The sequence below is a fragment of the Brienomyrus brachyistius genome, chromosome 5 (genome assembly GCF_023856365.1).
Source record: "Brienomyrus brachyistius isolate T26 chromosome 5, BBRACH_0.4, whole genome shotgun sequence".
NCBI classification, from domain to species: Eukaryota; Metazoa; Chordata; class Actinopteri; order Osteoglossiformes; family Mormyridae; genus Brienomyrus; species Brienomyrus brachyistius.
This window is the reverse complement of record NC_064537.1, coordinates 23,593,546-23,615,749: the sequence shown is the minus strand read 5'-3', so window position 1 is coordinate 23,615,749 and position 22,204 is coordinate 23,593,546. Positions and strand designations below refer to the sequence as shown.

The 22,204-nt window shown below is 44.1% G+C and overlaps 1 protein-coding gene across 1 annotated transcript in view; it reads right to left on the bottom strand.

Moving 5' to 3' along the window:
- Positions 1–165: 165 nt before the first annotated feature.
- The window catches only part of LOC125741647 (C-Jun-amino-terminal kinase-interacting protein 3-like), a 33,559-nt gene continuing 11,520 nt past the window's right edge, over positions 166–22,204 (bottom strand). Inside the window, exons 5-33 of the mRNA XM_049012827.1 lie at positions 21,948–21,983; positions 20,939–21,086; positions 18,264–18,510; positions 18,027–18,123; positions 17,754–17,872; positions 17,376–17,387; positions 16,274–16,291; positions 15,179–15,236; positions 14,708–14,860; positions 14,567–14,618; positions 14,262–14,410; positions 14,081–14,140; positions 13,347–13,502; positions 11,219–11,345; positions 8,567–8,659; positions 8,227–8,391; positions 7,985–8,144; positions 7,707–7,895; positions 7,397–7,577; positions 7,198–7,320; positions 5,928–6,008; positions 5,691–5,758; positions 5,444–5,592; positions 5,136–5,307; positions 4,859–4,972; positions 4,337–4,375; positions 3,842–4,006; positions 1,922–2,068; positions 166–1,774 (exon numbers count right to left, since the gene is read on the bottom strand). Of these exons, the coding sequence (XP_048868784.1) occupies positions 1,653–1,774; positions 1,922–2,068; positions 3,842–4,006; positions 4,337–4,375; positions 4,859–4,972; positions 5,136–5,307; positions 5,444–5,592; positions 5,691–5,758; positions 5,928–6,008; positions 7,198–7,320; positions 7,397–7,577; positions 7,707–7,895; positions 7,985–8,144; positions 8,227–8,391; positions 8,567–8,659; positions 11,219–11,345; positions 13,347–13,502; positions 14,081–14,140; positions 14,262–14,410; positions 14,567–14,618; positions 14,708–14,860; positions 15,179–15,236; positions 16,274–16,291; positions 17,376–17,387; positions 17,754–17,872; positions 18,027–18,123; positions 18,264–18,510; positions 20,939–21,086; positions 21,948–21,983 (3,400 nt within the window). The 3' untranslated portion in view covers positions 166–1,652. The remainder of the gene's footprint in view (positions 1,775–1,921; positions 2,069–3,841; positions 4,007–4,336; positions 4,376–4,858; positions 4,973–5,135; positions 5,308–5,443; positions 5,593–5,690; positions 5,759–5,927; positions 6,009–7,197; positions 7,321–7,396; positions 7,578–7,706; positions 7,896–7,984; positions 8,145–8,226; positions 8,392–8,566; positions 8,660–11,218; positions 11,346–13,346; positions 13,503–14,080; positions 14,141–14,261; positions 14,411–14,566; positions 14,619–14,707; positions 14,861–15,178; positions 15,237–16,273; positions 16,292–17,375; positions 17,388–17,753; positions 17,873–18,026; positions 18,124–18,263; positions 18,511–20,938; positions 21,087–21,947; positions 21,984–22,204) is intronic.

The following is a 22,204-nucleotide window of genomic DNA, read 5'->3' as shown; positions in this document are numbered from 1 at the left end:
TTGCTTACAAGTACGTAGAAAGTAACAAAATATTGTGGAAAATTGAAGTATAAAAATTTAGAAATCTTTTAATTATTTTGGATACATTACTCAAACAATTTTTTTCAGATCTAGAATTATTTTTGGATATAATGTAAATATGGAAAAAAAAAAAACCCACTATGGTTTCATAGCATGAATATGTTTATTACATACAGAGACTTTTGATGAGTTTAATACAGGGTGAGCGGAAGGGATGCAGATAAGTAGGAGTGCCTTTACAGCTTATAACTGTATAACAACATTGCCACTTTAATGATAGGAAGGTTTACATCATTAACACATTAAGAGGCTGGAAGAACCGATTGGGCACGAGCTGTTTACAACTGGCCACAAGGGGGCAGTAGTCCGTCAGGTGGTGTGCTGTCTGACTGCGAACAGGCTATAAAGAGTCTGTACAGAAAAACACAGCAGCATCATTTTTTGAAGATAGGGTATAATGTTTGGCGGTTCGCCAGTTGGGTTAACTGATGATTATGGTTTAGTGCTGAGTGTACCTCTTTGGTGGGTGGTCTCCTGCAGTTCAAAACATGTACTTCACTGTTAAGCTTAAAGAGAGCAAATACAGTGTTGGTCCCCAAAACATTTACCATTAAAAATAGCATGTGCTCGATGTTGTACCAAAAAGTGCAACTTATGAGCTCTTTATGTTGACAAACTGACTTTTCTTTTATATCTCTTATTGTGAAACTTTATGATCAATATACATTACAAACCCTGACTGTGTTATTTTAGATTATTGTTATCTTCCCAAATGGGGAAGTTAGATATATTTCTTTAATGATATACTGGAATGCATTTGTTTTGAATACATTCTGAGTACCAAATAAACCTCAGTGGATATTTTTGACGGTAGGAAAAACATCTAGGATTACCAACTCTGTTTATTAAAATATACTCCAGAATATATAATTATCTTGCTGCATGCATTTTCAAAGTCTGTTCCAACCTTTCGGCCTCATTTTACAGAATATGATAAATTTACTGCTATTTAGGCTTAATATTCAGGCCGTGTGTTTAGCGTGTAATATCCTTCAAAAATCCGTCCATAGTAAAATATACAGCAAATATATACCCATCTGAATGCATGACTTACAGTTTTTAACCATGTTGTTAAAATAACCTGTGAACTATCTTTCATCTTTTTATCTTTATTTCATTTTCCATGGGTTCCTACTGACTGACGCACATCCCATCTCTCCTATATTCGTAGCTTTTTTCGTTTCTTCCAAAATTTTCCAAATTGTCCTTTCAGGCAGGACATACTATCCCTGACTGTTATTCATAATGGCTTCTAGTTTAGGATTTAGGCAGATTAGGGGACGAGCTGAAGTCATTCCCTGTTATACATCCGCCCCATGTGGCCAGAAGTAAAGTACAAGACATTGAAGACATTAAAATAGTGTATTTAATTAAATAACAGTAGATCGGATTTTAAGGTGAGGATAGTGTTTGTTCTGAGGATGAGTTTTCAGCAGGGCAGCAGATTTCACCTCTGGCTGGTGAGCTATAGGGGTGGTTGCCGTCGGGCTCTTAGAGGTGGAGAGGACATGCATGTCAAGGTGGGGGTTAGACACAGGGAGGCAGGGAGGGGCCATATGGCCATTCCAGTGTCACTCGGGTACGTAAGACACCTGCCATACAATGATGTGACTCCTCTCAGCTTTTGACAGTGCCGGCTTGATCTGTGGGGCCTCTTCAGAGCCTTCTTCAGTGTCATCGTCTTCTCCATCCCCTACGGTATTTTTGACATTTTTGTTATTTTTGTTTTCCATTTTTACTTTATACAATTGTATAATCATGTACATCTACTATGCAATTACAATATATAACAAATCAAATTAATTGAATGCCTATTTGGTTGTTGGTGTTTTATACTGACCTATACGGAAATCAATGTAGCCTTCCCCACCACTCAGCACCAATGCATTGTGAATAGCCTTATCATCAGCCTCCGGGGGTGCTGTTGAGTTAGGGTCCTCTGTGGGGCTGTCCAGTACACTGCCATTCAGGGTGGCCAGCACATTGCCTGAAAAGGGAAATGTATGTCAGTATATCGTAATGCCGCACTGCTATTATGCAGTACTCAAATGAAAGTATATTTATATATAAAAGGCCCATGTATTTAATCTAATGTAAAAGATGGAGTTGCAGTGGAGTATATAACTTCAAAACTGGTATTTTTACTTGTAAGTACTAGCTTACTACAGTGTTTCCCCTATGTTTACAGCTTTGGGTGGGGGGGGGGGGGGGTGCAGACTGACACCTACAGGATCCATCCACCCATCCATTTTCCAAACCGCTTATCCTACTGGGTCGTGGGGGTCCGGAGCCTATCCTGGAATCAATGGGCATGAGGCAGGGAACAACACAGGATGGGGGGCCAGCCCATCGCAGGGCACACTCACACATCATTCACTCACGCATACACACCTACGGGCAATTTAGCAACTCCAATTAGCCTCAGCATGTTTTTGGACTGTGGGGGGAATCCGGAATACCCGGAGTCATGGTGTTCATGTATTTCTTTTAATGACAGCAGTAAAAAAAACATAGATATTTTTGTCTGCTTTCCAGGTGGTTGACGCGACATATTTTCTGACGCGCACTCTCTGTCTGCTGGTGGGAGTGTGCTCACCTGTGTGTGCTCACCTGTGTGCGCACGTGTGTGTGTGTGCGCGTGCATCGGGGCGGAGCTCTCCCATGCGTGATACAGAGAGCAGAGGAGAATTGTAAACATGTGACCATGTAGAAACAAAAATGACAAGCTGTTGTGTAAATAAGATAAATAAGGCTATTTAGTTTGTTTAATAAAAGGACAATGTATAGACCTGTTCTATAGGAAAGGTAACCTTAAATGACTTCTGTTGTGATTTGGCACTATATAGAAAATAAAATTTAATGAAATTAACTTGACCTTCAAGGGGGGGTGGGGCGCCCCCTAATATAATGGTAGGGGAAACACTGGAATAATACTGTTGTGTTTTCTCCACCATAAATAACAGATTAGATTCACTGGTATGATAAAGACTTGCTTTCAAATGTACATCTAGTTATGAAAAAGGATAATATGTGATACTGTAAGTTCCATAAATTGTATCCATGTTTGTTTAGAACAGAGAAATGGTGACCTTTTAAATACTGAACCTATGTGACCAACCATTAAGGGAATAGAGGTGACCTCTTTCCTGAATAACCAGGATGGATTGTCCTTGAAGTAGGGTGCTGAGTATTTCCAATATGGGTAATTTTTTTTTTTTATATTTATTTGATATGTCACGCAAAATTGTGATTAGTCACAAAAAACAGCTATTCATTCTATAAATGATTCATCATAAATTCCAGATTTCAGGAAGTTCAGCTAAAAAGTCCATGGGAATCTTATAAGCAGTTTCTCAATATGCAGCTGTATTTATTGAATTAAAAATATCAGGAAAAAATATATATTTCTCAAGAATCATTTGGAGCTACTAAACAAGCTGAATGGCCTTTATTATGCTATTAGTGGTGTCTCTAGAAAGGATTTATATGAGGAAACAGGTTTTCACTTAAGGTGACCTACCTACTAAATCTGCAGTGATGGTACATCTACATGTACACCTGCCCTCCATTTCCTGCACTCTACATATGTGTAAACACCAAAAACAGGAATAACTTTACGCTGCGTTATGAAATTTGTAATGAACTGGCAAAAAAATCTTTGGTTAATGTGTTGAAATAGGAGTCAACTGAAATTTTGTTCAAAACAGAGTACAAAAACAAAGAGAATGTCTCATGTATGGACTGACGGCGCTTGACTAACCTGGAACCGAGACGAAGAACTTGACAGCATCACGGTGTCCATGGAAACAGAGCTGTGCTTGAGCCATGGAGCAGTAGGGGATGAAGCTGCCGCTGGTCTTCTCTGAGCTGCTGTCGGCATACACGTGGATCACGCCACCGGATGAGGTCGGGGACACCTTGTTAGCTGATCACGCGGAACAGAATGACAGAGAATAAGAGACTCACTGGGCCACGTGATCCATTTTGGGGACAAGAGACCAGAACTGGGGCAATAAAAGAGGCTGATGAGACCCGTTTCATGGTATAGAACACAAGGGAAAAAAAACGACTTTGCATGTGACACTGCTGAACCATAGGAATGACAAGGTGGCACCAAAAACAAGGGATCTAAAAATCTCCAGTCAGAAAAGTAAGACAAATAAATACACACATAAGCAGGTGGAGATCTACTTGGAAAGATGTGCAATATGGATTAGCAAGAGGAGGTATATCGTAGGGGTAGGGGGCAACTTACCCCTTAATCCCAGCAGCTGTCCCCGGTGAAGGACTACAGCTACAGGACAGCGTGGACAAGAAAGAGAGAGACAGGGATATAGGCTAACAAAGATGGTGTAAGATCACTGCAGATAAGGGCTGTGAGCAAAGGAGAAAAACAGCTACAGTACAAGGACACAGGTCTGCAAGTGAAACGAAGGGGGGTATTTACAACAATGGATCAGAGAGGAAGGAGAGATGTGATACACGAGCAGTTAGGAAAGAGGGCTGGGCAGAAAAATGGTACCGAAACCAAAATTAGGGGAACCAACAAAAGATTACTGAGGAAAGTTGAGAAGAACCAGCATGAAATCAAGCAAGCAAGGAAATAATGGACATAATGGATCCTACTTCTCTTGGGTGATGATGGGTAGTTTAGTATCAAATTACAATTTAAGCCACCATTTAATCATTTTTGACTAATATTAAACTGGAGGTCTCATGTATTCCTTAAATGGGTCACATTTGTGCCATGGAGATCCAGGGCCAGTCCTGCACTTACTCTCTGTAAGTGGAATAGAGATGACCACTCCGTTCCCAGTTCCCACCCACAGACGGTTCCCTGCAATCAGGAGCGCTGTGATTCGCACAAAGGAGAAGCCCAGCTTGCCTGTACCTACCCGGTTAAGAAAAAAGACAATAATCAATATAAAGGGCTACCACACAATATGTTGTTGATTGCACAACTATCAGATCACATGCTGTGTCCCATGTCAGGTCCCTTCGGGTCACATGACAGAAGCGCCGCTCTAGCAGGCATGGGGGCAGGCAGCATTCACCAAGCATCTTGCTGACGTAAGGTTCAATGTCCACGTCCTGCAGGTGCTGGTGGGTATGGGCGTGGTAGAGCCGTAGCGTGGAGTCTAGCCGGATGGACACCCATACACCGTCCCCGATCCAAGCCAGCTGGCGAACCTGACTCTCCTTGCGTGGGTGCGCATCAAACGATTGCTGAGAGTGGGATGAGAGATTGGCCTTCACACATTTGCTATTGTCATTGTGGCTGATGTCTTAGATTCACAGTGAAGTATGTACTGTAACTGGGCCTGAACTCAAGAGACAGAAAAACACACACAGTGGGACCCACCTCAATCTGCATGGTCTTGGGCTGGATAACATGCACCTTGTTCTTGTAGCCACACCACACCTTGTCGTACACCACGGCCATGCAGCGGATGGACTGGCGTGGCCGGCCCAGGTCCATCAAGTGATAGTTGCTCAAGTCCCACTGACCATCTACACAAAGACACATAAACCAGGACATGCCGCCATAACCCAGGCCGCTTAAAATCAGCAGCACAGACAGTGCATCTGATTAAATTCTGGATTTGTACCTTCAGATCTGTGGAAGATAGCGAGTGTCCCATCTGCCAGGGCCACCAGCAGCCTGCCCCTCACGTGCCTGAAACACAGCGTCACGCAGAGCAACAGTAGATCGTACCACTCACATCAAACCAGTGGGGGTCACTAAAGTGGCTCAGAAATTGCCCACACAGGAGTGTGTCTAGGTTAGATCAAAGTGCGCTGCATTTCTGTGCTCTATGGGAGCTCTTCTTGAAAGGAATACCTACACAAGACTGAGGACAGAATCCTTTAGTTTTATCGAATGCAGACATTTCCTCCAGTTGGAGACAGCAGAGTGAACGTAGAGCCTGGGGGAGGAACACAGACAGTGTTTCGGGTCACAGAGGAACTGCTGGCCCACAGAGTCTAACTGACAACATGGTGACACAGTGGCTGCTACCATAATACCAGTATGACCTGTATTAGCATCACAGATGAGTTCAACACAGGGACATTTCTAGCCATTGAAAAGACCAGGGGCCAAGTCAAGTTTACCTGGGACTGTCTTTTTTGTGCACTTGGGGTAAAATACTTGGGGTTATAGCCCCTAGTGAACGGACCTAACATCACCCATTGTTCAGCATATATTTATGATTTACTGTCAGATATCATTTACACGCAGGTATGACTGGCATGACTATACTGTTCAACAAACCCACATGAAAGTAAAATTTTATGTGTTGGATTTACCTTCCCATATTATTCCAGACGCCTTATGTAAAAAAAAGAATACGCCAAAAATAAACCAGTAATACATACTGAAGAATTTCATTTAAAATAAATGAAAGTGTAAATTTACCTACAGGTGTACGTCAACATTTTGCATAAGAGCTTCGTAAACTCTGTATTTGGGATATTTTTTCCGGAATTCTGGATTATTTTTACGTAAGTGGTACTGTGTGTTGGTTTCAGGTAAGTTGCGATTATGTTATTCTGCCTGATCTCCGTGGCTTTGCTGTGTACTGCACCATAGTGCTTTTGTTCTCCTATTAAGTCCCATTGTTAAGATCCATCCATCCTCCTTAATCGCATATCACAGTGGGCCTGGCGCCCATCCCAGGAAATGCAGGGTGTGAGGCCATCTACACAGCCGACACCCTGGGTGGGACACGGTCCATCACAGAGAAAGGGCAGTGCAGCGGGTTTGTGCATTTTCATTTCTAAACAATCCATGACATGAACATGTGGTCAAAGAGGACAATGCAAAAAATGCTGTTATGTAAAGAAGCAAGATAAAACATCTAAACAATACCACATGTCTGAGGATATATTAGAAGAGAATCACACTTATAATAGTATATTTACGGTTTAACATGGGTCATAGTCCAATGTCACAGTATTAAATATACAGCTAAGCAGCTCAAACTGAAACACTTTCCTAAGAGATTTTGCTGAGTATGCTGACCTATAACCGTACACACCTCCTGATAAAATACATATGCAAATATGCTGCCCTATCTGCGGTTTCACGTGGTCACATGACAGAAGAAAACAAACCAGCCATTTTGGGCTCCCAGCCACATGGTGGGGGCGGCACTGGTGCCGCCTCTGGATTCTCCACCCCCTTCTTCTGCTTCATGGGTCGTCCCGTTCATGGCCTCTTTCGGTGGTACTGTTTCCCTGTGAGGATCACACACCGTTTAAATTCCCGAGTGAGAGATAATGAAAATTTGCTGTAGGACGCACCGTTCCACACCTGCCAGCAGTGGTGCTGCCAGTGGGGGCCAGGGGGTCGGTGAAGACATGCTCGGTGAAGGGCCTCGACTGGCTCCCTGCCTCCTGCACCCCGGGGGCATCCGGCACCTCCGTTGCCTCAGTGGCCTTCTCGGCAGGCTGGGACGCATTCGCCTTGCCATTGAGCACTGGAGCCACGGGGCCTGGAACAGGGGCCCCAAAAAGAGACTGTGACCTCAACCAACAAGATCAATAACCCAAGTTCTATGGACAGCATGTCTGTAACATGCCAAAATGTAGAGGTGGTAAGATCAGGTCCAGAAAGTACATACCCTGCCCTTTGTCCAGCACTGGCGTGTCGGTGCGTGACGAGCAGCTGCTCCGCACCGCGCTGCAGTTGGTGGCGCAGCCCACCAACGTGATGCCGGCCAACACGTCCTCCATTCCCCCTGACTTCTCCAGGTCCCCACCGCTCTGCTCCAGGAATATCTCTCCCGCTGGGTAGTCCCTGTCGCTGGCAGCTGAAGGGCAGAAGGGGTGGGAGAAACACAACGAGGAGTGAAAACCATGTAACGACAGTCAACTCTGAATGGCTGGGAGATAGGGTAACCTGGCACGCTGGATATGCAGAGTATGTGGGCATTGCAGACGTTGAACTGGTCGACCAGGGAGCCCGGCCGGCTGGCGTTGATGATGACCACGCTGCTGGCAGAGTGCGTGCTCGTCAGTATCCAGACTCGGCTGCCCATGGAATCGGCCTCGCGTAGCTCCTGTAGCAGGATGGAGTGGTTTTGTCACCCAGGCTCCTTCAGTGAGATTGAGGCAGGCAGGATGGAGCCACCTGAAAGGTACCTTCTTCTTCTCAGGGGACATGTGGCTGCTCTTGTTCTCTTCTCCATTGGCCTCGGCCATCAGGGGGTCTGCACCCCCACATGTGGCCTTCAGCACCCCGCTGGCTGTGAGTTCATGCCGATCTCCCTTCCAGCCTGTCAGCTCCACCCCAGCTGCACACCACAGCTGCGGATGTAGCACCACAGGTAATGCTTCTCAGTCCTGGTTGCTAATACATCCATTCTAAGAAATACCAACAAAGTTTACCCAATGGCTAACATTTACATTATATGTTTAATGTGGTAAAATGCTCCTGCTCCCTTAGGGCAAGGCAGAGCATCTAATGAAGTACTCTCATTGCCTTTCTAGTGGGGTCCTTCTCCACTAGCGGGCGACAGTACACAGGAACCGGCACATTCTTCACACGGTTGTCTTCCTTCTCATTGGGACTCAGCTGTTGGTAGAGAAACTACTGTTGGTCATAGAGAGAGATAAACTGGATGGAGTATCACTACATTTATCCAGGAAATACTAATTCCAGGTGGGATTGCTGATGGTGTTACATGGCACACTGAAACAGACAGGGACCGGGCAGCAAAGTTGGGTAATTCAAGTCCAGAGCGTAAAAGTCCAGACCGGGGTTTTGTTTCAACCAACCAGTTGAGTGCTCTGTGACTGTGACTCTTCATGCTCAACTGGTTGGTTGAACAAAACAAAATCTTGGTCAGGACTTTTACTCTCTGGACCTGAATTACCCAACTCTGCCATGAAGGGGATGAGACCGACTGGCATGCATGAACAGGAGAAAAGGCAGCAGATGCGCCTCACAGAGCTCTGAGATGCCCTACAGAGACGGGTTTCTCATGAGGCAGCCCGATGGGAGCTGGGCCCTCTCTTTGCCAATAAGCAAACTCTCCTATGCCCTGAAACATTTTGAATAGTTCAGGAAATTCATAAAAAAAAATACACTCACCAGCCACTTTATTAGGCACACTTGTCCAAGTGTTCGTTGACGCAAATTACTGATCAGCCAATCACATGGTGGCAACTCAATGCATTTAGGCATGTTGACATGGTCAAGACGAATCGCTGCAGTTCAAACCGAGCTTCAGAATGGGGAAGAAAGGTGATTTAAGTGACTTTGAACGTGGCATGGTTGTTGGTGCCAGACGGGCTGGTCTGAGTATTGCAGAAACTGCTGATCTTCTGGGATTGTCATGCACAACCATCTCTAGGGTTTACAGAGAATGGTCTGAAAAAGGGAAAACATCCAGTGAGCGGCAGTTCTGTGGGCGAAAATGCCTTGTTGATGCCAGAGGTCAGAGGAGAATGGCCAGAGTGGTTCGAGCTGATAGAAAGGCAACAGTAACTCAAATAACCACTCGTTACAACCAAGGTATGCAGAAGAGCATCTCCGAATGCACAACACGTCAAACGTTGAGGCAGATGGGCTACAGCAGCAGAAGACCACACCAGGTGCCACTCCTGTCAGCAAAGAACAGGAAACTGAGGCTACAATTCGTACAGGCTCACCGAAATTGAACAATAGAAGATTGGAAAAATGTTGCCTGGTCTGATGAGTCTCGATTTCTGCTGCGACATTTGGATGGTAGGGTCAGAATTTGGCGTCAACAACATGAAAGCATGGATCCATCCTGCCCTGTATCAACGGTTCAGGCTGGTGGTGGTGTAATGGTGTGGGGGACATTTTCTTGGCACACTTTGGGCCCCTTTGTACTAATTGATCATCGTTGCAACGCCACAGCCTACCTGAGTATTGTTGCTACCCATGTCTATCCCTTTATGACCACAGTGTACCCATCTTCTGATGGCTACTTCCAGCAGGATAATGCACCATGTCATAAAGCTCGAATCATCTCAAACTGGTTTCTTGAACATGACAATGAGTTCACTGTACTCAAATGGCCTCCACAGTCACCGGATCTCAATCCAATAGAGCACAGGGATGTGGTGGAACGGGAGATTCGCATCATGGATGTGTAGCCAACAAATCTGCAGCTACTGCATGATGCTATCATGTCAATATGGACCAATATCTCTGAGGAATGTTTCCAGTACTTTGTTGAATCTATGCCACGAAGGATTAAGGCAGTTCTGAAGGCAAAAGGGGGTCGGTCCAACCCGGTACTAGCAAGGTGTACCTAATAAAGTGGCCGGTGAGTGTAGATTCACATAGGAAAACCTCACCAAAAGCACAATCCAAAAGTGGATGATTATTAAGATCATAACATTTTAGTTCCCAAAGTGAGATTATAATATAGCTGAATGCTTATTGTGGGTACGGAGCTGTAAAAACCTCAGGTAAACGACAGGGAGTTGAGAGACTGTCTTTCAACGGTTTGCTTTATGAATAAACCATCAAAGGGCAAGCTTGCACTGCAGATGTGCAGTAATGGCCTTCTTCCCAAACACCAGCCAGCATCCTACCACTCACACAATCTTTAGGATGAGAGTCCAGCAATCGATTTTGAAATATCTGCATCAATACTTTTGAGGACTGTCTGGTGTTTGAGCTGAAGTCTTGCTGGTCTTCTGCAGATCAGAAGGTCATCGGCATTTGGATGTAACCCTTCCTGGACACCACAAATGTGCCTGTAAGTGTATACAAAGCTGCTAGATCATTCATCCAATCCAGACACGGCTGGTGGTACACAAATCTGCTGAAGTAAGGCCAAATTTACAAGGAGACGAGGAACTGCAGATACTGAGAACAGGAAGCGTGTAGAGAACACAGGGCATTAATAGAATAGTCAGTCTATTCATTCCAATGGGGTATTGTGTTTTCACCATATATCATACAGACATATATAGAGGCGAGAGCAAGCTTGGGGGTCACAGTGCAGGGTCAGTGTGCAGCAGCGCCCCTGTATCTGGGGGCTAAGGGCTTCGTAGGCGGTGGCATCGTTCTGCCGTCCATCCCAGGCACTAACCTGAGCCCCACACCCCACCCCCCAGGCTAGCTATGGCGGGTAGTGGACTGACTGTGGGGTACCTGTTTGAATCGGGGTGGCACACTCCAGCCGCAGGCCTGCCTGAGCCCGTCCTCCCTGCGCATGTGCTCGCGGACCTGGCGGTACTGCTCGCGCCGCTGCTCTCTCCGGGCGGACAGCACGCAGCCGCTGCAGAGACACATGAGACGAGGTGATCTACAGGTCTCACCATGACAGGCAGGAACCGCTAGGACTGTCAGGCATAGCAAGCCGAGAGTGAACCAGCAGAACGATCCTCCTGTGGGTTTATCACAGGCTGGAGGAAGGGTCCACCCCACTGCTGGTACCTTAGACAGTGACTGTGCTTTAAATCTGTCCTTCGGCTCTGTACATTTCTACACTAAGGATCCCAATAACTATGACGTTGCAGAAATACACCCTCATGCATCAACTCCATAATACAGATTTTACACTGTTACACCAAACAACATGAGCTTAAACCCATGACCCTGACATTAAGATTCTCATGTTCTACCAACTGAGCTTGCAATGATAATGAATGTCACATAATGGACAATTAAACTGCAACATATTTACAGATCCTTCATATTTCCATACTTTTCATGAAGGCAAGAACGGCAGCAGAGGCTGAAGAAAAACCTTAGCAACCACAGCTAGCTGCTGCCATTTTGCTTGATTAGCCAAGTTATACCACAAAAAACAGAAAGCTGCTGTTTGCCATTAGTGTCTCTTTGCTAATGTTATGTGCTCTGTCGAAGCTTCATTAATTGCTTGGCCGAAGATACCATGCTGAGGAGAACATCATGGAGGAAATTAAATTAAGGATAATGACGCAGACCTCATCGACCTTTCCATGAACACCCACTGGGTGGAACTGCGCCTTTTTAGCGGCTGAATCACTGAGCATGCACCTTTTTTTTTTTTAAGGAAAACAGACTTCTTCTTTTAATGAATTACTTAAAATTCGCAGGTTTTATTGATCCGTTTATTGATAGTGTTTCTATCACTGACGGTTTTCACAAAGTCGAAAAATGTCACAGAAAGCATTTCATTAATAGTTACAGGTAGAGCCGCCACGATTAGTCGACGTAGTAGATGACGTCGACGCTGTCGACATCAATATTTTAAATCGACGCGGTTTTTTAATTATTATTTTTATGAAATTACCATTATGATTTCTAAAACGCTTCAGTTCATTATAACAAATGGTTTCCTTTAATATCACAACGTAATTATGGAAGTAGTTCAAATTATCACAAAATAAGAAGGTGGTTTTACACTGTGCAAAGTTCGATGGCATACTACACGGGTACTAGCGGTACGCACGAACACCTGAAGCGAAAACACACAGGCGCTATTCCAGAAGATGGACCGCCAGAACGGATAAAGCACCGTAAGTGTTGTCTGTTCATGTTTATTATTTTTAGTACTAATTATCATTAGTACGGAGAGCTTTTTAATATCTTTTGTCCTTGTAGCTGCTAAATACATGCTAAATACACCCATACAGGTGTCTACCTCCTACATTAGAATCTCAGTTGAATAAGTGTTTGAGAAAATGTTTAGGCTAAAATCTGGGCTTATTCTATGTGGATTGACGATGCCAGTGTGTATTCGTGCGCATTGGGCTTTTTGCGAATTTAGACCAGTGTCATTATCGTGATGTAATACTGGAACTAAACCGAAAACTAAGAAAAGAAAAAAAATCGTGAACTGAAATGAAAATGAAAACTATGTCTAAAAAAACGTGTTGGAATTTAATCAGCAAAAAGTACCTCCACACCACAAACATGTCATTCCATTCAATCCATAGAAAAATGTCCTTAGTGGCAGCCCTAGGAATTGGCCACAAAATAAGCCTCTTTGTGCTGACCCATTTTGATCAACAAAAGCTGATCTGATATAAAAGTAAGTAAGTAACTTCAGTGGAAGGAGTGGAACGTCTTCTTACATTTGAAAAGAACATTTCATAAAACTTATGTAGCAACCGCAAAAGATTTTGGAGACTTGTGCTTTTATGCTTCTATACAGAACACTGTTTTGCATATAGGATGCTTCAGGGAATTTTTACTTTGCCTTTTGAAGGGAAACTTGATTTTGGACACTGTGGTTTACTGTAGTTTTCACATACTGCATGTCCCTCTCTGGCTGGCTGGTGATGGTACTCACTCTTCGGGGAAGAACTCCGTGCGGCTGGAGCTGGAGCTTGGGCACAGTGGGTGGGAGAGGCCAGACAGCGATGGCGACTTGTAGCGGATGCTGACACTGTTGTAGGGCCTCTTTGGGGGTGGGGGACTGGAGGAGGCACTGAAGAGCCGGGCGAAGCTGCAACAGTGCAGGAAACATGAGAAACACAGAGCTTCTTTTATCTCCAGCTAAATAAATGCTTTTGAAAATCCTCTCTCTGGCTGATCCTCTCTATGGCTGATCCTCTCTATGGCTGATCCTCTCTATGGCTGATCCTCTCTATGACTGATCCTCTCTGTGACTGTACCACAACCAATAGTGTTGGGTTATTATTGTGATAATGGAATATTATGAAGGATGCATCTAACTATCTTATAATACTCAAAATAACTATCTCATAATTCATCAGGAGGCAACACCCATGTTGTCCATGTACGGACATGTTGACATTCCTTGGTCTTTGAATTTCCATTATAAAATTTTTGGTACCACCTTTATGATGGGTTTATGAATGATTTATAAACAGGTTATTCATTAGGCTGTAAACCTTTGTAAATCATTTAAAGATAATTGTAAACAACTTATCACAGTCCTTTTTAAATTAATGAGTTACTGCCATTTAAATGACTAAAGGGAGCCTTATTGCAAAGTGGTACCCCATGTTTTTCCATCATCATAACACAAGAGAGGCTTCAAACGGCACCACAGTAACTCACAACTGCCAGAGCGTGGATTTCTTCTTCTCCTGCATTTGGGGATTGTTTTCCCTGGAAGCCCTGATCGAAAACAGGAAGAAGAACATGTGTGTCAGTGCCAGTTGCCTCCACACAGAGGTGCCTGTGAGCAGTGGGGCCTGAGTGCGCAGTGAGAAGTGCCGCCACAGCACTAGCAGCTCGCCTGATCATCTCGGTCCAGCGCACCGCCTCCTGCAGCTCCATCAGCCTCTCCTTGTACTGGTTGCGCTCCATGAGGACCCTTGCCATCTCCAGCCGGGTGAAACGCCTCCGCTGGGCCATGGGCACATCGTCCTGGAGCGGAGACGAGTACTGCCGGGGAACAGGGGGCCACACGTCATTCAGCTGTGCGATATGCTGGATGGGGTATTGGCTGCTGGTGATGCAGGAAATGAAAACGGCAGCGATAATATGGAGTCAGATGGCAATGTGACACGTCACTGATGGTATGGATCGGCCAGAACGTACATCCTCGCCTCTATCGTCTTTGGAGTCGGCTCCCAGTGCCTCAGCTTTTAACCTGTGGGAGAACATTACTCTGGTCAGCCATTGTGGATGTTGGTCTCTCAGACAGGGCTATTTGCTATGTGTAACCAGCTAGGCTCTCACCTCCTCATTTCCTCCTCCAGCTCCTTGACCCTGGTGTCCACTTTGAGCTTGGACTGCTTGACAGCCTCCAGTTCCTCCCTTAGGACATCGTGTTCACTGGAGAGCTCGTCTACCTTGGCGATCAGGTCATTCTTGACGATGTTTAAGGCGTTCCTATGAAAATAAAACAAGTTCTGCATGTAAATAGGAAGGACAAGTTGAAGAGCAAATTTCCGAAACTCAGTCCATTTTTCGTTTTTCGAGATAAGACCACTGATGACCTAAAGACTGACTTCCTCATCGTGTGTTACAGTACTGGGAACCAAAACTCAGTTCTCGTTAAAGTTACATTCACCAAGTTCACAGAAATTCTCTCAAAACTGTTTCCTGTGGACTGAATAAGTTTTGGAAATATGCTCAATTGCATTTGTAAAGGTCCTGCCATACATGACAAACATCCCCCACTCCAATAGTATACCCCCCCCCCCTTACTTGGTCTCCAGGAGTAGTCTGTTCTCTGCCAGAAGGTTCTCCACCTCCTTTCCCATCCCTATAGGATCAAGAACCAGAATTATTACAGACTCACAAATTCCCTGTGAAGAATTGCTGCCAAGCTGTAATTTTAGCCCCAATGCTACACCCAGACCCCTGAAAGTAATAGTGCTTGGCTTGTCAGAGGACCTTTCATTTATTCTATGTGTATTCGTCTGTCCACTTGATTAAGCAAAAATCATAATGATGCTTTTGACAAAAAGATCTGTGATAAATGTCTGTAGAGAAAGCAACAAAATGTCTGACAAGAATGTGAGTTCGGATATACTCAGTGTGCGTGACAAGAGCTCATGAATGCAATGTTTAAAATTAAACACATTTTAAGAGCTCAAAAGATACAAATGGAAAGCTAAGATGCTTTAGGAGATACAGGATCCAGCGGATCGGTCCAGGTGGTCAAACAACATGTGCTGACTTATACATCAGTCACGGGTTTAAAAGCAGGAGGCTATCGATTGTGGGCTACAGGGATGTCACAAATGAATGTATAAGTCATCCCTTCATTCTGTTACATCATGTCAGTGATTTAGAAATAAATACAAAAATAAACTATATACCTTTGATGCAACAACACTCATGTCACGTAGCATAATTTCATAATATTTTTGTAATTATTAGCTGCATTTTCTTGACTGATTACACACTGCTTTAATGTGTATCAGAAAAGGCTTTCCTGTCCTGAAGATGTCATTCAACATTATCTTATTTCATGTCAAGTACAATTTAAATGAACTACAGCTACTGGAAATAGTAAGACAGCATCTTTTTTAAGATTTTTCTATAAGTATGTGTCAACAATGATGAGACAAAACTATGTAATAAAGATTAGGCCAGTGAACAACATGAACAGCAGCATGAAGCAGTTTGCTCAAAAGTAAATATGCAAAATCTGCCGCCATTGACCAGCCAGTACAAGGAGCGGAAGATAAGCAGGGGGGCGGGGCAAAGAGCAAACAGGGAGGGTGGTGACAACCAGAGCAGCAAGCTGATTGGATGATGAGCACTGGAAGGATGAATAAGGCCCTGGTGCCTTACCGAAGTAATCATCACGCGCTGAATCCAGCAGCGGAGCAAGGATGTGGAGAGATTAAAGAGGAAGGCAGGGGCAGGGAGAGGCATGATAAAAAGAGAACAATGCCGATAAATATTTATTTGTAAGTGAAATGGAGACAGTTATGATTAGGCCTCTTAAATAGTGACATCTATGTTGATATCTATAACCGCATGATGAGAATGAGGGTGAAATTTGAGCTTCTGAGCAGATGTGAGGATCTTGCACATTTTTCTGCCATCTTGGGGCTTCGGAACACTAAGGTGGGGGAAGGGGGGGATCTGGCTCAGCATGATGCTGCAGTCTATGATGTCCGGCTGCTTTTCAGTCAGAATTGTGCGTGTAAATCGTGTTGGTTATTTATTGGGTACATATTTATCACAGCTGGCATCCCGTCCAGTGTGTGCCCCAGCTTCGTGCCCAGTGCTGCCTGGGATGGGCTCCAGGCCGCCCCGACCCTGACCAAGAAGTGCAGTGGGGTGATGGATGGATGGGTGTTTCTCACAGATATAGTACATCTCCTTTACCAAGTGCCAAACCAGCAGAACCTAATATTAAATTCTGGATGCATCCTTCATAATATTCCATTATCGCAATAATTAATTTTATTATTATAATAAAATTTCTTTTTCAGCTCTATTTCTTTTTGCCTGGCCTTTTTTGGTTTTCGGGCAGATTTTACTCAATTTAACATGTTTACTGCAGAGGTGGATAGTTCAGGTCCAGAGAATCAATACTAATTATTTATAGATTAACCAGTTGAGTACTCTTTGACTGTGTATTCAGCTGGTTTGTTGAAATAAAATCTTGGTTTGGATTTTTACTTTCTGGACCTGAACTACATTTACAGTATGAAAAAGACTTGATATTGTCTTTATGAAGACATAGGTTCTGAATATTCCATCAGGTGTAATTATAGGGCATCTTTACATATTTCTACTCATCAGTTGAGACTGTCTTTGCAGAGTGGGGGGATTTAAAAAATATTTATACAAGAAAAAAAAACATTGTCTAAAGCAGGAAGTGTCAGAAGTTTATATCAGCATGACAAGAAATGCCAGCCACTCGGGGGGGCGGGATACACACCTGAGAACTCCCCTGTGGGCGTGTCCAGTGGCACATGCAGGGGAGAGAAGGGAGGCAGACACTGCTGTCATTCGGGGACTGAGGGCATAATTTGAACAGCACTTAAAAGTAAATGAAACAAATCATAAAATGTCCTGAGGAGGCAGGAAACTGCGATGGCGAAAGCTCTGAGATGGATGCTGGACAGGCTCAGCTCACCGGCACATCTGCCACTCCTGCAGCATTCAGGCGCCTCACCAAAATTGCACAACGCCTTTGCCATTCCAAAGCGCACCCACTGTTCCTCAGCACTCTGAGCTCAGTCATAACGACCCCCCTTATATGGCACACCAGGCTCTTGAACACACCCCCTGCTTGTGACAGAGGTCCTCGACATACCAAGCAGCTCCGCCCCTGCGTCCACGTCCCCTATGATGTCAGACTTGGCGTCTTTGATCTCGTGGTACAGAGACTCTGTGTTGATGCCGAAAGCCTCGTTGACGATGCCCTGGAAGGTGCTGAGGCAGAGCAGAACCAGAAATACGTCAGACGGGGTAAGACTGTGCCTAGTAAAATAAATGCATTAATAAACAGCTCCAAGCTGAAACGGTAAGTAAGCATTGTGAGAGTGTGTATGGTTTCCCAAGGACACCTCTCCTGGGGAGCTGGTACCTGTCTCCGCCCCCATAAATGTGCGGATCCATGCACATATCAAGCTCAGGAGTCGAGATCTCCTGGATTTCAGACCATTCATCACTGCTGCCCATACCTGTAAACATACGGCATGGGAGTCAGATACATCTCCCATGCCACTATCTTATCATTCATGATCATTCCTATTAATCTAATGCTTGAAATTTAACATCAGATCAGATAACATCAGAGTGCTTCCGGGACTCAGATGCTCACCGATGCTGACGTTACAGGTTTCCTGAGTGACCTGCACCTCCATGTTTCTGCTTAGGCGCTTGGTGCTCCTCGTCCTGCTGTTGCCGTGCACGAAGCCTGACATGTCAAAGCCCGGCATGGGCGGGAAGCACTCGTTGAGTGGCGTGACCGTGGCCGAGGGTACAGAGGAGGTGGGTGTGTTCGACTTGGTGCCGAGGCTGCTGGGAGTGGCAGGCACAGAGGACTGGCCCGATTCAGACGCATCATCCTAGGTGGCGGAAGGTCAGGTAACAAGAAAGTGTAAAGGTGAGAGGTAAAAGCAAGTAAAAAAATACCAAAGACTCAAGTATCCCTTTAGTAGTTCTGAAGGAGCATGCTTTGACCTGCTGGAACTGGCACTATTTATACTCCAAAATAAAACAGTAATAAGATGTTCCAGCAAATATCATCAATGTATTTCTGATCTGCAGGAAAATCAAGTACAGCTACAATCTATACCAACTGGAAGACATTCATCTTTCATGCTTGTCTGAGTAATATTTTCCTTGCCAGTTTTGCTCCTGGTGTTCAAACGAGGAATTAAACATGCTTTTCATTCTGCTTTTTATGCATGAGATCTTCATGAACTAAAGAGCAACAACATCCTACGTGTTAGATCCTTCCGAAGCTCTTCACAAATAAAATGCTGTTGCTACTTATTTCACCGACCTTTCATTTCCAGAATTCTTATTTTTCATTTAATAACCGCATGCTGAGTAATATTCTATATCCAGTGATCAATTACGATGGGCAGCCCATCTAGCTCTGTAATATAACATGGTAACAGCACACAAATAACACACATTTCAGCACGTGGATGAAGAGACATTAAAGCTGGGTGCAAATGTGCGCTTCACACAGGATGCACATTTTCGGCAAAAGACAGAACGAGACTGGCAATCAATGGTGGCACTACTGTATTACTCATTAATAAATTCACATATTACCTCTGGGTGTGTTCTTAGACACAGTTACTACTGCGTATGTGGCTATTTGCACATCCTTCCCTGGTGCAGCACCTATTTAATGCATATTGCGCATGTATTGCCTCACTGCCTTTTGTCTTGCACTGCCCCATCTCAGATTGCTCAGCTGCTGTCCTGCTTTGCACTGGCCCCTCTTGCATCTGTCCCCCACCCAGCGAATACATTATTTCCACATTAAACTCTGGCTGAATACCTTGACATTTCTCAACACGGCCACTCGGTTGAGTGAAATGTTTTGTTTAGTTTTTCTTTTAATCATCGTTCTTTTAAGCCTCTCAGCTGAAATCAGCCGCTGCCTAATTCGATTTTGTACATGTGTCGTATTTGGGATCTGTGTTTGCCTAACAGTTTACCCATGAATAACTTTAGCTTTGTTATCAATACCACCATTTTTGTTCAAGCCCATTGATGCACAAACAAACTGAAATAAACCAAGTTAACTTCTACAGTTAACAAAAAGTCAAGACAAACAACACATACGTAGCAAGAAACACGGCATGGACCCAGGGTACGTGCTTGAGTCATTCCTTTGACCTTAGCCAAGTTCTCCATAGAATCACTCTGGAATATCTTTAGTGCCGAAAGTATATTCACTATAATATTTTAACCTGGATTGAGGACAACTCAAGATTTTAAATATGAAATACATAGATTTTCTATAGCATTTTCAGTTTCAAGCTTCAACTGGAAGATGCAATGAAGAGAGGCGGACAGTCCGGTATGAGATGCTGACACACCCTCAGTGAAATCAGTAGTGCCAGAAACTTACTGTGGATCTTATGATTTTAAAGTCACAGGGTGTGTCCTGTCTGTATCATATTCCCCAATTATATTCATGCCAATGTCAGTATTTCAAGTTACTACACCAGTGGACAGTGGAATATATACCCTTATTGAGAAACATCGCTTAAAGTCCAGATTCAGGTTTATTCTGAACCACTTTAAAGTACAACACATGGACTTTAAATTAAGTAAAATTTGTCTATTCTGTATTCCACAGCCTGCATTCAGCAAAAAGTATTTTTGCAACTTTTTGCTCTGTTAATTGTGAAAAGAAAGCATTTAAGCATCATTTCATAACATTATGCATTTTGAAATATGATAAGGCCTATATTTTGCTGCAACCAGATGTCAGCAGCACCAAGGCATGTCTTTACCTTGGATTACTCAACATGTGTGTGAAGAACAAAATGAGGAAAATCCATTTTGCTTCATGGAAGACAATTAAGTTCTGCAATAAGCCGCTATGCTATATTAAGGAAGGGTCTGTACATCCTTCACATCTCTCCAAACTAGGGGGCATTTTAGTGGCTGCAATACGACAGGGGTGCCTACAGGGGTGGGGGCACTGGGGCATTGGCACCAGCTGAAATCTGATTGGCTCGCAGAGATTCCCTTACCCATCAATCACCGACTCAAAACACATCATTGGTTAATGATAAAGTTGACCAATCTACATGAATTACAGCCTCACCCATGCTGCCCACCATAAAATCCTACAATCGCCCCAGTAATATAAGCAGGGATCTGGGCAGAGTCCTAGCCCAGCACTCCTCGAGATGACACAAGCAGGCCATTCTGGGGTATGGAGGTTGGGTTGTACGTCACTTGACAAGATGAGAGCAATGTGCCACCCTCTTCAGCCAGAGAAACGGAGCCATTCGGTCAAACCTTGTGACTGGAGGCAATGTGGGGCTGGCTGTGGCTGCTGACCTGCGAAACGTCAGGCCCCAGCGGCATCCTAGGCCCCCCCTGACACCCACGTACCATCCCCTCGGTGCTTGGGAACAGGTTGAGTGAAGGCGGCCGTTCAGCCTTGCTGCGGGAATAAACCAATCAGAGAGAGCGTAGTCAGTCACATGTTTCCCAGATTGTTTATATGAGAAGGTAACACATGTTCTTTAACAGTGTCTTTGAACGTTTATTATTTTTGTATCATATTATTTATTTGGCTATTCACAAGGACAATAGTGTAACAAGTACAAATCACCAAAGTAAAGGTACAAGACTGGTTTGTAACATGTGATCTTTATTACACAATTTCATAATTAGGTGCAAAGACTTGTAACTACATGGAAGAGGAAAGAAACTATCTGATCAAGACAAAAGATGAGTAACTTTAGTTACACAAAGTATGTTCTGTCCTGGCAGACTTAAAATACTTCATGTATTTGAAGAGAGAAACTAAATTCTGGAGACAGTGGTACAACTTAAATGTTCAGATCTAAGAGATTAGACAGAAAATGGACTCTGCAGTCCTGATATTATGTAGAAGCTTGTTCTCTGATTAAGGAACTCCTGCCTGAATGATGAGAGGCAGAGCCCCAGAGGGGGGGCCTAAGGGGGAGATATCCTGTCGTAACTGTGTTTCCAAAGTATTTTTTCATTTCTATCTATCTTTCTGTTAGAGTAGCCTAATCTATCACCTGACTTAGCCGCACGCTGTAGCAGATAACAGACACTAACACCTCTGTCAGTGTACTAAGGATTAAAGTACAGCAGACAAACTACACAGCCACACACAGTCCTGTATGTCAGGAAGACTTAGAAATAAAAGAAAAAAGAACCAGAACATAAAATTGAGCGCTGGTTCGGCATTTATTTAAAAAGCAGTATTTTCAGACAACTGTGGCTGTCAAAACATGTGCAGAGCCCAGTGTTAGAGGCAATTAAAATTTACCTTTTTCTCCACATGGGCCGCTGACTATGAGGAATACTAGAACGAGAGTGAGAGACAGAGAGAGAGAGTGTGTAGCAGCAGACAGGAGAGCAGGAGAGAGAGTGGTTAGAGACTGAGACAGATATTCTGCAGGAAGATTTACAGAAAAACAACATGCAAACAGGATAGAGCAGTGTTACCCAATCCGGTCCTTGGGGAACTGCAGACAGTCCATGTTTTTGCTCCCTCCCAGCTTCTTGGAGTTGGGAGGGAGCAAT